A 19,526-nucleotide genomic window follows, 5' to 3' on the forward strand; every position below is an offset into this window, starting at 1 on the left:
GTAAGCATGCATCACATGCCTACTGCCGCTGCTTTTCTACTGCGTGTTTTCGGCACACTCTAAATTCCGAATTACTGCCCGGGGCATGTGCTGGGCCTTATGTGCCTTTGTAAAAGAGTCCCTTACTTCTCTACTATATCAAGTGATTGCCAGAGGTTCCATCCCGACCTAGCCATAGCTAGTTTTCAAGAATAATTAGTAACACAGAATCAAAAAAAAAAAAAACCCAAGGTAAAAGCACAGGAAAAAGTATAAATACTTGAAAAAGCTTTATGTTTTGGGGAGAAATGATGAGCTGCTTTACGATAATCATTGTGTGAGGAGAGTTTCTTGATTTCATTATAAATGGACATTGCGGAAGAGATAAAGTGGCATGGACAATAAAGTGACAGAAGAGGCATTACACACAGATAAAAGGTAATGCTTTATCTGTTCAGTGTCTGGTTTTACTCATTCATTATCACATTCTCTGAGATTTAAGGTCAAGCTGTCATGCAAAGATCTGTGGAATATATCTACAGCATTCTGATGTGGTTGTAAGCTGTAATGAAAAATAATGATAAGCTTTTTGTTAGCGCATCTGACTTAAAAAGAAAAAAAGGCAATAAAAAGAATCAGAAAGTGATACATGTTTTTTATTACTATAAAAAGGTTTCTGAATTGTCACATTTATTCTAGCATATTATACACACTTCCAAAAGATTTGCCACAGTCTTGCCAACAAATACAGGACTTGTCAGACTTCTGTGGAAAAAAAAAGACTGTTGAACATACAGTGGGTCATTTTTTAAATGTGTATCCTAGTTTTAGGTGCAAACAGTGCATGTAAATGTCAGTATTGTAGTCATTTATGTGGCAACTTATGCACATGAATAACCTCATAAAATACCTACCAGCATAAAAGTACAAAAGGTTTTTGCATAGGAGGGATATAAATGGCACTGAGAAATGAGCAATGAAAAAAAAATCAGTGCTAAACATTGTTCTATAAAGGGCATGCGCTGATTTCCATACCTAACTTTGGTGGCTAGACATTAGCCTGCTGAAACCTGGTGTAATGCTGGCACCAGACTTAGGTGTTCTTACCCAGTATTCTATAACTATGTGCGTAACTTTTCAGAACACCCTTGACACACCCATAACCCTCCCATGGCCATGCCCCTTTTGGAATATGCACTATGGGAGTTGGCGCCCTGCCTTAGAGAATAGTCCAAAACCAGATGTGTGCACAAATTTTAATAGTGCCAATTAACAGCATTAATTGGTTGTTGGCACCCAATTATTGATGATTAAGACCTTGTTAGCCAATTAATTTGCATGCATCTCTCGGTAGCTTGCCCAAATCTGGGCACTATATATAAAATCTGGAGGGTAATATGCACATGGGTAGAGTTAGGGTGGCATGTGGGTGATGCAAACAAGTATGCATGTGGATTATAAAATACAATAATTTGTGTGAGTTCTTGCTAAATGCAGGTATGGTTATATACATCGCCTATAGGGCTAGTTGTCAGTGATCATGAGGTCTGTTTTCAGCCACTTATGCCAGCATTTTATAAAGAAAGTAGGCACCTAATTGTCTTTATAAAATGGGTTTGAAATAGGTGCATTTTTGCTGCCTTAAACTAGGCACCTGCAAAAAGGGCTTTTCAAGAGTAAGACAAGGGTGTTTTATTGATGACCCGACATGGGCTATGTTTTGGTGTGAAGACGCCTGCCTCAGGGGTCAATTCTATAACATGAACAGACATAAAAATAAAAATGTTACATGGAGGGGCATAATCAAACGGGGGCGCCCATCTATAAGGGCGGCCATCTCTAATGACGGCCTTGTAATGCGGCTTACCTGACCGTATTATCGAATCAAGGTGGGTGGCCATCTTTCGTTTCGATAATACAGTCGGGGCTGGCCAACATTTGGGCTGCCCTTAGAGATGGCCGACATTGGTTTTTGCCAATAATGGAAACTAATGGCGGCCATCTCAAAACCGACCAAATGCAAGCCCTTTGGTCGTGGAAGGAGCCAGCATTAGTAGTGCACTGGTCCCCCTCACATGTCAGGACACCAACTGGGCACCCTAGGGGACACTGCAGTGGACTTCATAAATTGCTCCCAGGTACATAGCTCCCTTACCTTATGTGCTGAGCCCCCCAACCCCCCCCCCCCCACCAATCCACTACCCACAACTGTACACTACTACCATAGCCCTTAAGGGTGAACGGGGGCATCTAGATGTGGGTACAGTGGGTTTCTGGTGGGTTTTGGAGGGCTCACATTTACCACCACAAGTGTAACAGGTAGGGGGGGATGGGCCTGGGCCCGCCTGCCTGACGTGCACTGCACCCACTAAAACTGTTCCAGGGACCTGCATACTGCTGTGATGCACCTGAGTATGACATTTGAGGCTGGCACAAAATATTTATAAAGATTTTTTTGAGGGTGAGAGGGGGATAGTGACCACTGGGGGAGTAAGGGGAGGTCATCCCCGATTCTCTCTGGTGGTCATCTGGTCAGTTTGGGCACCTTTCTGTGCCTTGGTCGTAAGAAAAACAGGACCAGGTAAAGTCATCCAAGTGCTCGTCAGGGACGCTCTTTTTTTTTTTCTATTATGGGTCGAGGACGTCCATGCGTTAAGCACACCCAAGTCCCGCCTTCGCTAAGCCTCCAACACCCCCCCCCCCCCGTGAACTTTGGTCGTCCCCGTGACAGAAAGCAGTTGGGGATGCCCCAAAATTGGCTTTCGATTTATCGATGTGGGCGACCCTGTAAGGACTCCCATCTTCCGATTTGTGTCGAAAGATGGGCGTCCTTCTCTTTTGAAAATGAGCCTGATAGTTACATAGCCATACATAGTTATATAAATAAAGACCTGCACAGTCCATCTAGTCTGCCCAACGAGGGGTCTGGCACTCTTGCAAGGTTACCCTTCTTCAAATACCTTCATACTGTTACTTTGAACCCTAAGAATGTCTTCCCCTCCACGACCTCTAACTAGTTTCATTTATTCGCTAATATGAACTTTATGATTCTATCCCCTCCCCCCGTAAAGATATGCAGCAATTGCAATCATAGCATATGCTTTGAATGTGATATAATATACATATATTCCTTATTATCTCCGTCCAAATTTTGGGGCACAGGCCAAATAAGTCTATCTGGCATTGGAACTACTTCCCAACTGCTGGAGTTGCCATCAAAACCCACTTCAGTCTTGAGCTTGATCTGTCTTGCCATTTACAGGACCCAGAGCATAGTTTGCCCAGCGTTGGTTTTACCTCCCAAACACTGGAGTTGGCGTCAAAGCTCACTCTAGCTATGAGGTCTCTTAAGTTTGGTTTAAATTTGGTTTCATCCTTTGTCTGTATTGGAATCCTCTGTGTTTATCCCATGCATTTTTGATTTCTGTCACCATTTTTGTCTTAACAACCTCCCCTGGGAGGGCATTCCAGGCATCCACCACTTTTCTATGGAAAGGTATTCCTGATGATGCTCCTAAGTCTACCACCCTGCATCCTCAACTCATTACCTGTAATTCTACCTCTTCCCCATCTCAAAAAAAAAATTAGTTTGCATATAAATACCTTTTAAGTATTTAAACAATTTGTTCATGAGCCTCCTATGTGCAACCATATACTACTACTACTTGACATTTCTAAAGCGCTACTAGGGTTACGCAGCGCTGTACAATCCATCATGACTTCTACCTCCTAGTATCATCCATTATTCTTTCCTTAATGTTTTTAGTCTCATGCATTAATCCAATGGTCTCTAATGTTTCTCAAATTTCACACTAACACTATTTGCTTTTGTCTCATCTAGAATTTAAACCACACTGAACTCTAGAAAGGGGATATTAGCGGTATACAAGAATTGATTTGAATTCGATTGAATTTGAATTGAATTTAACAATGCCTCCATTATTTCTCCAACCACTGAAGTGAGACGTACTGGCCTGTAGTTTTCCACTTCCCTATCATCATTTTCTGACTTCAAGGATCTATTATATAAATCTCTGAGGGCCCATGAGACTTACTGGCCTGTAGTTTTCCACCTCCCTATCATCATTTCCTGACATTCAAGGATGTATTATATAAATCTCTGAGGGCCCACAGAACCTCTTTGAGCTCCTTCAGTATTCTTGGATGTATCTCATCCGGCCCCATGGATTTGTCCACTTTCAGTCTTCTAGTTGTTCATAAACACCTTATTCTGTGAACTGTTCAATATCTATTCCACTCTCATATATGCTTTTGTCAACCAAAAGAGGTCCTTGGCCAGTCATTTTTCTATGAACATGGAACAGAGGTATTTTACTGTGTGTTTGCCTTTTCCTCACCACTTGCCACATATCAGTTCTCAGGAATTTCAGTCTCACAATTTCATTTCTAACCTTTTTTGTGTCCCCAGTATATGTGAAAAAATTCTTATCATCTCTTTTTATGTTTCTAGTCATTTTTTTCTTGCACCTGTGCTTTTTCTAGCCTTTTCCAGCTGTATTTCTCTCTTCACTTTTTTGAGTTTTATGCAATATTCTTTTCTTTGTTCTTTTTTTAATGTTCTTCTGTATTTTATAAATACCATTTTTTTTAAATTTCAGTCTTTATTGTAACTTTTCATCAAATACACCACCTTTTTTGCCCTTATTCTTTGAGACACTATTCGTTGAAGCATATCGGTTTCCTTTTCTTCTTGCTTTTTTTTTTTTTACTTTCCTTACATAAAGATCTGTTGCCATTTTTTATCACCTTATGTATGTTAGCTTTTTTTGTTTCTAAGGGGTGCAAGTTATCAAAATGAGCTGCTGTTAAGAGATGCTATTTTACTGTTAACACAGCTAATAGTAACTAGGTCTCATTGTATAAAATGTGACGTGCTAAAATAGCTTGAGTTAGTGGTACAATAATACATTTTAATGGTAGCCCACATTGATAACTACACTCTTTAATCTTTATTTTTATAAGTTATAGCATTAAGAAATCTCATTTGTAGACTATTTGATTGGCTTTCAATAAGCTGTGTGCTGAATAAAAGCAGAAAATGCAGTAAGGTGTAAGCATGAAACTGTATTCCACTCTGAAAGAGAACTAGGAGAATATATATTTTTTAGAACATATAGTATGTATTTTTGAGGTTTTTGATATACTGGTATTCAAAATAGCAACTCACGTTATAGTGGTTTACACTGCTGGTATCTGACTGAAAGACATACAAGAACACATACAAGACATAAACCCAGCAGGGTGGTAGACATGTAAGGAGACAGGAGGAGAATGAATAAACTATCTTTTACCATAGACAAGGAAACAGGTAACAAAGAACTTTAGGGTGAGCTAGTGTGAGACTTCCACACTTCATAATATAGCTACATTAGTTATGTTACTTGCATTATAATTTTACTACAGACATACAAATTATCACTTTACATTGTGCATGAACATCCTTCCTATGCAATGCTGTGTTTGTGCTGTACAACAGTGTAGATAAGAAAGGAAGTAAACAGTATCCACTGTGTAACTGAGGTGCAAATATGTTAAACACCGAGACACCAAAAAAGCTGAGCTCCTAAATTTAGGAAAGAAGTAAATGACAGACAGAGAGAAAAAAAAAGGTGAAACAGAAGGATCAATGCCAGAAATAGATGGAGTGAAGACCACGTGCAGCAGGAAGAAACAGAAAATGGTAATGAGATACTGTAAAAATACTTAGGAGAAACCAGCAAAAGGAAATGAAAAAGAGAAACCAAGACCAACCCAACTGGATAAATAAAATGATCAGACAACACCTTATGATATGGGGCCATTCTGTTGGCATGAACCCTGCTATCCACATGGTTCATACTTAATGATTGACCCCAAGAAGGATGAGTAAAAGCAAGTTTTGGTTCAGATGCTACTATTGCTTGAGCTGGTCCTGTCTGTTCTGAATAACCCTTGAATATCAGCTTTTATGAGAGTTGTTTATCTTGATTTTTCTTAATATTTATTGTACAAAGGTCAAACAGATTTGAGGTGAATCGGGTCCACAGGGGAATGTTGAAAAACTACTACACTAGAATCAAATCATTTAGACTAATTCATTTATCTGACATTGCATCTCTATTATTTCAGCTATTTTCAATTTATTTTTTATAGGACAGAACTTAAACTTGCTGCTTTCATTTTTATAGGTGATTGTAAAGACCAGAACAGAATATCAGATCCAGCAGAAGAAGAAGAGAAAATTACATGTACCTGGGATTAAAAAACTGAACATAAATCTATATGATGAAATGTCAGAAAAAGTCAAGGTATGTTCCACCTACCCTTGCCAACAGCTGGCACTGATATAATTTCTTTTGGCCTTGCTTTAACATTAAAGTTATCTATATGTGTGCTTTGAACAGCATATTCAACAGAGAAACATAGAAACACTAGTAAAAAAGGCCCGTTTCTGGCTGAAAGGAAACGGGCGCTAGCAAGGTTTTTGGCGGAGTGTGTATGTTTGAGAGAGTGTCTGTGACACTGAGTGTGTGTGTGAGAGAGAGAGTGAATGTGCAAGTGTGTGTGTGTGTGTGTGAGACACTGAGATTGGTTGCAAGTGTTTATGTGAGAATGAGTGTGTGCGTGAGAAAGTGAGTGTCCTCCGCTCTCCCCCCTCTCAGGTCTGAGGACCGCCTACCCTGTGGTGTGAGGACCCCTCTTCCTCCCCTCTCTGTGCTCTGAGGACCCCCCCTTCCCCCCCTGTCTGTGGTGTTTTGGACCCCCTTCCCCCCTCACTGGTGTTAGAGACCCCCCTTCCCCCCTGTGTGGTGTTAGGGTCCCCGCTTCCCCCCTTCTGTGTTGTTAAGGTCCCCCCTTCCCCCCTGCATCCGAGTTCCTGGCCCCCTCTTCCCCCCTGCATCTGAGTTCCTGGCCTCCCTCCCCCTCCTGCCACCTCTTCCCATCCATCCTCTCCCCTTGCCATTCCGCCTCTCATCCTCCCCCTCCCCTGTGGTCTGAGGAGCCCCTCCCCTCTGGCCTCTGGACCCCTTCCGCCTCCGTGGTCTCAGGTCCCACCCCTGCCACTACGCCCCTCCTGACGTCACAGCCGCTCACCCTCCCCCCACCCCCCAGGGTGCCACCGCTCCTTCCCCTCCCGTCCCCCCTCCCGACTGCTGTTGCTGCTGCTCTCCTCAGGTTGTTTCTTGCGCCAGGTTGCTTTAGCCCCTACCAAAAACTGTGGTGCTGCTGTTGCTGCATGGGCTCTGCCTCCACCTGCACAGTTACTTTAATTACTGGCCATGTTGTTGTCGTGCTTTGCACACGGAGGGCGCCCCTCCCTCACCTCTGTATCCTCAGGTGGTGGCCTCCCTCACGGGGAGCCCTGCAGCAAGTAAAACGCACCTCCGTAGACAGCCAACAGACATTCGCTGACGTCTCTGCAGCCGTTCCTCTTCTCCCCTCTGACATCGCTACGCTCCTCCAGGGTCTTCCTCCAGGGGCAGTCATGTAGAGGGTAGAGGAGGAGCGGCTACAGAGACGTCAGCCAATGTGTGTTGGCTGTCTACAGAGGTGCGTTTAGGCCTAAGGTTTTTTTTTTTGTATTTTTCTTTCTGTACCGGCTGCTGCTGCTGCTGAACAGGAGAAGCAGCAGCGGCCGGACAGTATTTGTGAGTGGCAAGGTGGTTGTTGTTTTGGGGAGGGGGGGGGATAGTGGCTTGGTGATGCGCCGGGGGGGGGGGGGGTTGTAGGGGCTTTGTGAAGCGCTGTTGGGGGGGGGGCAGTCAGAGTTGTTTCTTAGGAAGGGGGAGGAGTAGGGAAACTACCGCTCCCCCTGCGTGGCTCACGGATTGGCAGGGGAAGGGTTTGGGTGATGCGCTGGGGGGAGGAGGCACTGTCCGCCTTTGCTCCATGAGTGTCATTGCTCCGCCGTCGACATCATCACGTTTGATGTGTGGGCGGGGCAGACACTCATGGAGCAAAAGCGGTCTCTGCCGCCTCACTTTAGAACGTTGGGAAAGTGAGGCTTCATTAGAACGTTGGAGGTGCGTTTTATATAGAGAGATAAGAGCAGATAAGGGCCAAGTGGCCCATCCTCAGTAACCACTACCGTATTTTTCGGACTATAAGACGCACTTTTTTCCCCCAAAATTTGGGAGGAAAATGGGGAGTGCGTCTTATAGTCCGAAGGTAGCGAGTTCGGGATCGCCCTCCCCTACTTACGTGACGCGATGTTCCCCGGTGGTCTAGTGACGTCGGGGCAGGAAAGAGCCCCCTCTTTCCTGCCCAGCGCGCTGCTCTCCGTCCTCCTGACTGGTTCCTGACGGTCTCGGCGAGATTCAAAATGGCCACCGAGATTCTCGGCGGCCATTTTGAATCTCGCCGAGACCGTCAGGAACCAGTCAGGAGGACGGAGAGCAGCGCGCTGGGCAGGAAAGAGGGGGCTCTTTCCTGCCCCGACGTCACTAGACCACCAGGGAACATCGCGTCACGTAAGTAGGGGAGGGCGATCCCGAACTCGGACAAGACGCACCGGAGCACCTAGGTTTTAGAGGAGGGAAAAAGGAAAATTTTTTTTTTCCTATTTCCCTCCTCTAAAACCTAGGTGCGTCTTATGGTCCGAAAAATACGGTAACTCCTCCTTTTCCTATTGGATCCCACATTCCCGTCCCATGCTTTTTCAAATTCTGACACAGTCCTTGTCTCTACGACCTCCACCGGAAGGCCATTCCACGCATCCACCACCCTTTCCGAGAAAGAGTATTTTCTTACATTCCTCCTAAGCCTATTTCCTCTTAACTTCATTGTATGCCCCCTCATTCCAGAGTTTTTCTTCATTTGAAAAAGGCTCACCTCCTGTACATTAATGGCACTGAGGTATTTAAACGTCTCTATCATAACCTCTCTCTTCCCCCTCTCTTCTAGCGTATACATGTTGAGATTCCTAAGCCTGTCTCTATATGTTTTATGACCAAGACTGCTTGCCAGTTTTGTAGCTGCCCTCTGGACCGACTCCATCCTGTTTATCTCCTTCTGTAGGTGCGGTCTCCAGAATTGCACACAGTACTTTCAATGGGGCCTCACCAGAGACTTATAGAAGGGCACTATCGCCTCTTTTTTTCCTGCTGGTTATCCCTCTCCTTATGCAGCCAAGCATCCTTCTGGCTTTGACTGTCACTTTTTCTACCTGTTTGGAGACCTTAAGGACATCAGATACAATCACCCCCAAGTCCTGCTTTTCTTTCGTACATAGAAGCAGTTCACCCCCTATATTATACCGCTCCCTTGGATTATTGTAACCCAAGTGCATGACCCTGCATTTCTTAGCATTAAATCTTAGTTGCCAGTTATCAGACCATTCTTCAAGCTTAGCTAGATCCTTTCTGATGCCATCCACACCCTCTGGGGTGTCCACCCTATTACAGAGATTGGTATCATCCACAAAGAGACAAACCTTACCAGACAGCCCTTCTGCAATATCACATAATATCAGTCCAACATTTAGAGAGGGGAAAAACTGCTTGAAGATATCCAGATAATTAATAAAGATACCATCCCAATGAATATTGACCCCATATGTTTATATGTGCATATATGATGGAATACAAGGAAAATAGTAAATATAAATTGCAGGCAGTATTTTTAATGATGAACTGCAGAACTGCCATTACAGAATTGCCATTTAGCGCCCAAATGTTTGGCACCTTTCTTGAATTTAACCCCTTGCAACTTGCATGCTCATATTATACAATACCACTGAGCGTGCACCTAGCACTTAGCGGCGTGATTGTTACATTCATATATGTAAGTGTTAATATTCTGTAATCTTTGTGCACAAATGGAATTTACATTTAGGTGCTAAGGTGATAGAATTAGAGGGATAGTAGAACAATGTTCAACTTGTTAGGGTCAAACAAAACAGAGAAGAGGGACAAACCTCTACACCTCAAAGCACATCACAAGACAGTGGAGATGATCAAAGGAACTAGATTACAGTCAAAGATATCTTCGAAAAAAAGTTCTTTTATTGGCATCAGCTTACATGGATATGACAAAAGGGTACAAGTTCATTTGGTGGGCTCATACAAAATCAGTCCACAATCACAAATAGAAGGGCAAAGAACCTTTGTCTTTCTATTTGCCCACAAAGTACTGGTAGATAGTACTTTGTGGGCAAATTCCACAAAGTACTGTCCACCAGAAGGTATGGGTAAAGCACAATCCAAAGACAGACTCCCACGAAATCAGTCCATTTGTCTGCTAGAGATTCTTCCATAGATGTATCAGTTTCTTCCTCCAGTAGGAGTGGATCTTGTAAAAACTGATGAAGTCCATAGTATGGCCTGCCAAGTAAGTAGAGAACATAACATGCTGTTTATGGTCCAGTTCAGAACACAATGATAAAAACCATTTGTGAAAAGGACAAGGGGGTCTATCATAGTAAATATTGAAGTCTCCCAGAATGAATAAATTAGGAATATGAAGAACTGCCTCTGTGAGACAGTGGACCAGTTGATCTTGAAGAGGAGGGGCAGGGGAAAGTAAAGTAGGAGAAAATGAGCGCTGGGTGGACTCCAGGCATAGTAAGAGGCACTGTGGAAAAGGGGGAAGTTCTGAAGTTAGGTCAGAAAAAGAAAGAATGGAGGGTGCTAGTAAGACAACCTCCCCTACCTCTCATGTTCATTGATCTACAGGCAGCATATGCTGATTAATTGGGAGGTAAACATTAAGAGAGATATGAGCATCTTCCCTGTACACAACTACATTTCAGTAAGAAAGAACAATGCAAGAGGTTTGGTGGAGACAATGTCTTGAATAGACGAGGCCTAATGGTTGGATGTGGATGTGGGGGGATGTTGTCCCCAGAGTACATGGGTATGGGGGTCATAGCAGTAGCCATGAGCAAAATGGAAAAAATAATGTTTGGGAGGAGAGAATAAAAAAGGGACTGTCTGGTAGTACCTATGTTATTGCCCTGGAGTCATCCCAAGGAGCTCGCCCAAGTAGCATGTCATGCTCCTTGTGCGCGCTCCTTCAATGCGTGGATGCCACAGCGGTCAGTACTGTTATAGTGGAAGAGTGTGATGTCACCTACACATGGGGAAAGTTGAGCAGAGCTATCCAACGAGGGGAGAAGCAGGCCAGTGAGGGAAGGAAGAAGGTCAGTGGATGAATAGGCAGCAACAGGTCTGAAAGATAAGAATAGCAGAGAAGCAGACAACAGTTTATGAAAACAAGCAAGAAAAAGTCCAGGAGGGGTTACCACAGTGAAGGAAGGAATTCAGCAGATCAATAGGCAGCAATGGGTATGGGGAAAAGTGAGTGGACCTAGCCAACAAGGGGAGGAGCAGTCGAGCAAGGGAAGAAGGTCAGTGAATCAACAGGCAACAAAGAATACACAGGAAAGTGGATCGAGCTATCCAGTGAGGGACGGAGCTTAGAAGATCCATAGGTACCAATGAGTCTGAAAGATAAGAACATCAGATATCCATCCTAACTGGCACATACAAACACATAATTGAAGCCCTGATCATCTTATACGTTAAAACAATCTGCTTCCTCTGCTGTGGGACTGACCTTCTCTGACTGAGTTAGAGCCAATTCCCTGAGTCCCCCTTATTTTTAAGTCCTTCGAAACAAAAGGTCACCTTATCCTGGTTTAGGATCCAATATGTTAACTTGTTCTCATCAAGCTAGTTTCTAAATCAATACCTCCCACTTGCAGCTGTTTACTCTTCACTCTCAACATGTGGTAGACTTTGCCTGTTTCAGCCAGCGTTAGGGTTAGGGACCCCTTATTATCACCCTTTATCTGGGTTCCTAATTTGTGGCTTACTTCTCCCATGTTTTGCTTGGAAGTACCCTTTTCTTCAACATACCACTAGCTTAGCCTCTCTTCAATGTTTTTAGCGATCTGGTTCTGGTACTTCTCCCATACTATTCCTGTTGCAGGTGGTTCCTAGGTTCTCCCCCCCGCCCCCAGTCTGCTAAATCCAGGCTCTCTAGCTGTAGGTTCCTTTCTCCATGTCCTCCTGTTCTAGTGTTCTTCAGAACATGCATTTGCCTTTGGAGCTTTCTTATCTCTTCTTCTAACTCAAGGACCCTACCATTTAAGTCTAAACTGGAGCTCTTCCTTCTTGCAATTGACACTGGGTCTCCTGTAACTGCTGTTGTAAGATCCTACTTTCTGCAGCCAGCCTCTGTACTTCAGCCCCACACTTGGAGCCAGACTCATCAACCTCCTGTAAGTTTACTTTCTACTTCTTTAAGTTCCTCTCACAGGCTGTCATTCTCTGTTCTCATATGCATAAGCTCAGTACTGTACTTAGGCGTTGTCTCTGTTGCACCTCTGGCTGCAGTTGGTCCCAAATATTCTGCAAATGAGATTGTTTTTTCCTCTCCACTTGCTTCTGCAAGCTGGCCTTTTCATAAGTTTCCACCCAACCTTAGCTTCTGTTGCACTTTGGCATACAAGCACTTTTGGGTTACCTATTACTGAGCCTCCAAGTCTGCAACATCTTAGACCAGTGTTTATTTATTTATTTATTTGTTTGTTTGTTACATTTGTATCCCACAATGCAAGGGCTAAGGTGGCTCCTGGAGACCTCTAGGGTGGCCCTTATCATTTTTTTTCTGCTACTCTGCTTCTCTACCCATGTTCTTACTAAAAAGGGGGACATGGATGAGAGGGAAGAGCTACATGCTTGAAGGACAAGGCATTTCTCAGTTAGATAAGAGTAATATATCCAGCTGCAAGCTATGCCAAAACATCTCACAGGACCCCACAGTCATTCACAAAGGAAAAATATCCAACATAAAGGAATCTTTCACTTGCGCATCTTCCAATGTGGTATATATCATTCAGTGTAAAAAATGTAACGAAGGATGCTATATTGGGGAAACAGGCCAGATGCTTAAGACAAGATTTAATTTACATAGACATCACATGAAGAACGCTGGTGCCAGTCAGACCCCCACCCCTGTGGGCCAACACTTTACAAGACCAGGACACTGTACCAGTGATTTCATAGTAAGAATCCTGAAAGGTAACTTTAAAACAATACAGGAATGTAAGACCTTTGAAGTCAGAATGATTGAATATTTTGACACCCAACAGACAGGACTTAACAAGGATCTGGGTTTTCTAGCCCATTATAGACCATAAAGTTGTATTTCTCTGTTAATCACCCTCCTCTCTTCTATCCACACCCATCCTGTTAGACTATCAATGCAATGCTTTGATGTCCCCATGCATACCTCTTATCCACCCCCACCCTGTCAAAGAAATGCTTGGATGTTTCACTTATAAATATACTGTCATCTACCACATTTGCTTATTTCCGATCTGACGAAGAAGGGCAACCTTTGAAAGCTAATCAAGAAATGTATTAAGTTATGTCCAATAAAAAAGGTATCATCTTATTTTCTTTTTCATGTTTTATTTTGTTTGATTTCTATTGATAACCGATAAGCGTATTGAAATCCTTGCATTGGCTGCCAGTTGCTTACTGAGTGGATTTTAAGTTGTGGGTGTTAGTTTTTAAATCTCTTACTGGTTTGGCACTTCAATACTTTCAGTAGGTATGCGAGCTTTATCATAACCCCCCCCCCATGTGCTGCACTCAAAGGGAAAGCAGATACTTCGCTTGCCAGATGCTTTGCAGTGAGATAATGCAATTATAAACAATGCTGCCTTTTCTGTTTGTGGCCCAGTTTTGTGGAATAAGCTGCTTGTTCTGTTATGAAATTTTACAGATTCATCTATTTTTAAGAAGCACCCCCCCCCCCCCCAAAAAAAAAAAACAGTTATTTGTTCAGGCATTTTTTTTCTTGATGTTTAATGTAGTGTATTTTGCAGATGGTAGGCATCTGTGTTGTATAGTGATTTTATATATATATTTGCTGTTAATAGGCTAGAAATATTTTAAATAAAATAATAAAACAAATGCATTTGGAAATGCCCACCTCCTTGAAAATATGCCCAATAAAAAGTTTGATTGCAGACTGGTGGAGTGAATGCCATTGACACTTCACTGGTCAGCTGAGCCCCCTGCATTCAAATCACAGCGCCTCACCTCCGTATGAAAGAGCAGCAGCAGCAGATCGCCTCCCTTCGGGCCTTTCCTCTCTGTGTCCCGCCCTTGCGGAAGTTGCATCAGACGAGGGCGGGACACAGGGAGGGAAGGTCCGAAGGGAGGCGAACTGCCACTGCTGCGCTTTCACACGGAGGTGAGGTGCTGTGATTTGAGTGCAGGGGGTCCGGCCCGGTGGCGGACGGTCGACGGAGCCAAGGGTGGGCGGGTGAGACCGGGGTCTGCGGTGCCGGGCCCCCCCCTTGGAGTCCCGGGGACATTTGTCCTCCCTGTCCCCCCTCTCGGCAGCCTTGAGCTTCTGTTCCTCTGCTAATTCTGCCTTTAAAGCTTCTAGGAGATAGTTACGCATCTCTTTCTGGTGATGAGCTTTAGCCTACTTACCTTCTTTTTCTTTCTGCCTTCTCTGTTCTGAAGCAAGCCATTTCTGAGACTCCCGTAACTCTATCCCTAGTGTTGCTAGCCCTTATTGGTTTACTGAAATGCGTAGCAACTTTTACTGGAGCCTGCATCAATTCTTTATTCTTCTCCAAGGCACCTTGCAACCAGTGCTTTACTGTTCCCATCTCATACCCAAACTTCCTTAGCTGATTAATCTCCAACTCTGCTTTGGCTTCTGTCTTCCTAAGCTCTGCTTTAACATTATAACCTTCTAAACTCTGGACTTTGTTTGGCAACACTCTTATTTCCATTACTAAGACTGCATACTCAATCTCTTCTTCTATCAGGGTGTAGCCACAGGTGGGCCTGGATGGGCCAGGGCCCACCCACTTAGGGCTCAGGCCCATTCAACAGTAGCACATGGTAATGAAAAAACTGCTGTCCACAATACTGGCACCTTCGCATGCTCAGTTTTCAGCGCATGCCTGCTGCAGACTACCAAGGTGGAGACTGGAGAGAAGCATTTTCCCACCAGCTGAGATATTTTTTGATGTTGGGGTGGGGGAGAGAACATTTAGTGCCCACCCACTTCTTGCCTAGGCCCACCCAAAATCTGCTGTCTGGCTACGCCCCTGTCTTGTATGCTAGTGGTGCCACCCCTTTCCTTTTTTGGGGCTCAATCACTACATGATTTTTCTTTAGGTGCCTCATCCCTGGGCTTCTCACCTGTTAAACTACTTCTGATTGTTCTTTCCTCAGCATTATCCAGTACATTTTTTTTTTAGCAAAAAAGGTGCTGGTACTTAAATGCTAGGCCACCCTTCAGCAGTGGGGTGATTACTGAGGGACCCACCCCACAATAGCCAGGCCCCCTGCAACCAGTCACAGAATCAATGACAAGGCAGAATTGGTGTGTAGACCCTGAGCTCTTTCATTAGAACTTGGGGACCATGGGTCAATTTTAGCAGACAATGGAAAAGGTGCCGGTACTCAGTACCCCCAAGTACCCCCTCAAAAAAAGCCCTGGCATTATCCTTCATGATCACCATCCTTATTTGTGGGGCTCTAATAACCATCTCACTTCTCCTTCAGGGACCTTAGCCCTTGGTTTACTACAAGCACAATTACAGTTAGATTTTACCCCCATTGAGCTTTCTTCTTGCACCTTTCCAAGGCCTTTGTCCAATGCTACTAATAAATTGTCTGAAAATTGCCCCACCTAGTGATCATTTTTCTGGCCCCCTGAGCTTAATAAGAAGGTCCCTGGTAACTTCACCTATATTCCCTTCTCCTGTGATACTAAGGCTCATTGGTTCCTGCAGCACACCTGCTGCCCTGCGTTTCTGCAGCTCATTAGCAGCAACTCCAACAACTGTTTCAGGAAATGTTTCTTCCCTCACAATGGGGTATGCATTTACGTGTTAAGACAGATTCTGTCCCTTAAACATACTCTTCACTTACTTAAAATGGGATTTAATGTCAAAGCTAAAAGGATAAACTGATACCATGCACGTGTCTTATACAGGATACATCTGTGTAAGCAGAAGTTGACCTCTACATCCAGAAATATTAAATCTTGCATCATATTAGGTGTAGGTTATCTCTATGTAAGCATGAATGTACAGCACATGGAAATACACTGTAAACTGTGCAATATCAAACCTAGTATGCCTTTTTAAAAATTACATTTCTACCATGGACCCTTTACTCAAAAGGCTGTGAATCACTGATTTGCCTAATGGTATCTTTGGATGCATAGGTCCTCTTAGTAATAGGTTTGAACTAGGAGATACACCCATCTTCTTGTTTATTCAGCTGCATGTGGATGTACATTGGCACTATGAAAGTAAAGGGCAGCCTGGAGGCAGACCCAGACAAACTGAAAATATCTGTACTTTTGAAGCTTATGCAGTCCTAGTGACCAAAGGGAAATCACCTAATATAGCCATTAAAAAATAAACAAGCAAAGTGTGGGTTTTAATTTTGAACAGGCAGACTGCCAGAATATTAAACTACTGGTTTAATAGCCTTTATCTGTCGACAGAGTCAATGTATTTCAATGTGTACAAAGCTTTGATCTGTCCTAGAATTTTTAGCAGCTTTTACAAGCGTGTGACAGACACTTATACTGACTCATTTAAATGACCCTTCAGAAGGAGGCTTTCTGTCAGCTCCTGGGTACACTTTTAAAAGCACTCTTTGAGCATCAAATGTGGTTGTTACTTAATAAACTACTGCATATGTGCTTTTTAGTTAAACAGGGTGACCAGAATTTTTTTCAAAGGAAAAATGAGTGCTACAGGAGAGAAGTTTGAAGGGTATATATAGAAATGAAGTATATGGTTTCAGAAAAAGGAGATTCGTGTCATCAAAAAATGAACCCTCTCTCCAAGTCATTTAACTAGTGCAAGAGGGAGATCGCCATGAAAAATAACTACACTCCCTACACACAATGCTGTATTCAAAATGGGAGAAAGTGGGTGAGTGTGAGAATGGGGGAAAGTGCATCGAGTGAGTGGGTGAGTAGTCTCTAATTGGAAGAAAGAAGTCTGTAGTGAGTAGAGACCTGCACGGGAATGGGGTTTGCAGGAATCCCGCAGGAATGGGCTTTGCAGGAATCCCACAGAACCTGTGCGATTCCCGCAGGGACCGAAGCAATTCTGTGTGATTCCTGTGGGGACGGAAGCAGTTCTGCAGGGTTCCCGCAGGGACGGAAGCAGTTCCTGCGGGATTCCCATGGGGATGGAAACCATTCCTGCAGGGTTCCTGTGGAAGTGTAAGCTCCACCTGCGCCAGCCTCTCATCTACTGAGTACCAAGTTCTTTGAGTGCTGTCTCCTCCTCCTCTTCCTCCTTGCTTTAACAGCATAAATGTGGAAAGTCTTCCATTAAGCAGGTGGTAGAGACACAAATGATGACGAAATTCAAAAAGGCGTGGGAGAACACAGAAGATCTCTAATTAGAAAGTGGAAGTTATAAAAAACCTAAGCTTAAATGGCTGCATGTGTGTGGATGTGTCAAGTGACACTTAGATGGCGACTCTGACTTTGATGAACTAGGGCCGATACCGGGCAGACTTGTATGGTCTTGTAGGGCAATCTGGTTTAGGATGGGTTGGAAAGGGCTTAGACAGGAACTTCAGTGGCTGGAACATGAGGACAGTTCTGGACAGACTTTTACGGTTTATGTCTCACAAATCAAAAGACAAATTGACTGGAGTGGGCTTCGACGGCAACTCCAGAAGTTGGAACATAAGGATAGGGCTGGATAGACTTCTATGGTCTATGTCCCAGAAACACCATAATCAAGTATATAATACCACACTTGTTGATTAAATCATGAATTGATAATGAGTGTGACTATTGGGCAGACTGGATGAACTGTTCAGATCTTTCTTTGCCGTCACTTACTATGTTACTATTAATCCTCTTTGCTCCCGGGCTGATGCACAGACCTTAGCTCTGACACAGGCACGAGCATCAAATGTTACCTGACCTAGTGGCGCATGCATGTGGCGACCTCTCAGCGCAAAGTACCAACGAATCAGAGACAAATATTACATGTGCGCACCAGCGTGTTCCAAGTTCAAACTTTCATTCCTTCCTTGCCTGCAGTGCAGTGGCTCAAATCCAGAGAAAGAGACAAAGAGCTGACTGGAATTTTCTTTTATGTTAAATTCTTGCAGGGATGGGTGGGGACAGGTTAAATTCTTGTGAGGACAGGTGGGGACGGGTTAAATTCTTGCAGGGACAGGTGGGGACATGTTGGGACCAGTTAAATTCTTGCAGAGATGGGTGGGGATGGGTAAGATTCCATTGGGGACGGGTGGGGATGGGTAAGATTCCAGCAGGGACAGATGGGGATGGGTAAGATTTCTGTCCCTGTGCAACTCTCTAGTAGTGAGTGAAGACTGCAAGAAAGAATAGAAGGGTACAAAAAAGGGAAGAGCTTCTAGACAGAGAAAGAGAGGGAGAAGATGAACAGCTTCTAGACAGAGATGGAGAAGAAGCCTGTAGTGGGTGGGAGAGAGGGACAAGGAGAGAAGAGCCTCTAGTGAGAGAGAGAGGGAGGGAGCAGGTAAGAAGGGGGAAAGTATGTCCATAGGGGGCATAGAAAAATGGTGTGAAAGATCAGAGGGCATGGAGGCCTAGAAAGCAGTATTAAGTGATGGGATTTTGAAGTTCTAATCCATCCCTCTTGTCACCTATGTAAATAAAGAATTTCTGGAATGATTGTGTGGTTCAGCTGAGACAGGGAGTGACTGCTAGGAGGTGGGCTGGGTGGGGCTGGTGCTGTGGTAGAGTGGGGGTAGGGCTGAGGTTGAGTGCTAAAATCTCCCTCTCAAAAATTGTTCCCCCTTGGCATCTCTGAAGTTTGCCATGTAGATGGGAAACTGTTTACCACAAAAGGACTGATTATTATAAAAAAGAATCACAGAAACAGAAAGGAAGAATGTGGAGTATTACAGTGTTGATTTAGTACTGTGCAATCTCCTGACAGGGCTACCTCACAGCAGTAACTGTTTTCTGTGTATTTTTAGTAACGCGTGTTGGAGCACCCTATACCTATCTCTAAGTGTTTATTTGAAGGGATCTGTATACCAGGGCCTTGGAGAGAAATTCCTCCCCACCCCCCCACCCCCACCCCCACCGGCCAGAGAAAACCAGCCCCATTGGAAAAGAGTGTATATGCTTTAGAGTGAAGAGGAGAGAACACTGGGAGAAATGAATGTTCTGTGTGGACCCTGAGGTGTGACTATTGATGGACTATCCCACAGTTGTGACATCCCTCTTATGCATGTTAAAAACATGACATGGCTGTGCTCACACAACCTAGTGTGGGTTTTCAGTCACACTTAAAGCCTAATATTCAAAAGCAATTCTGTACCAGGCAGCTGGTTCCAATTGCATAAGCTTTTTAAAAGAGTTTTCTGGCACTTATATGCATCACTCGTAGGGCAATATCTACAAATGGATTTGTTTTTGCATACCGTGACAGTGAACCTCATTCCTAAGCCAGGGTATGTGGAATATGATCTCAGTCTCTCACATTACTGCTAACGCTTGCTATAGACCTTGCATTGTGCCAAAGAGAACTT

At 43.9% G+C, this 19,526-nt stretch overlaps 1 protein-coding gene across 1 annotated transcript in view; it reads left to right on the forward strand.

Moving 5' to 3' along the window:
* CALY (calcyon neuron specific vesicular protein) overlaps window positions 1-19,526 on the forward strand; it is a 190,338-nt gene that overhangs the window by 135,625 nt on the left and 35,187 nt on the right. Inside the window, exon 4 of the mRNA XM_030203194.1 lies at window positions 6,168-6,287. Coding sequence (XP_030059054.1) covers window positions 6,168-6,287 — 120 coding nt within the window. The remainder of the gene's footprint in view (window positions 1-6,167; window positions 6,288-19,526) is intronic.

This window comes from Microcaecilia unicolor, chromosome 5 (assembly GCF_901765095.1).
Source record: "Microcaecilia unicolor chromosome 5, aMicUni1.1, whole genome shotgun sequence".
NCBI lineage: Eukaryota > Metazoa > Chordata > Amphibia > Gymnophiona > Siphonopidae > Microcaecilia > Microcaecilia unicolor.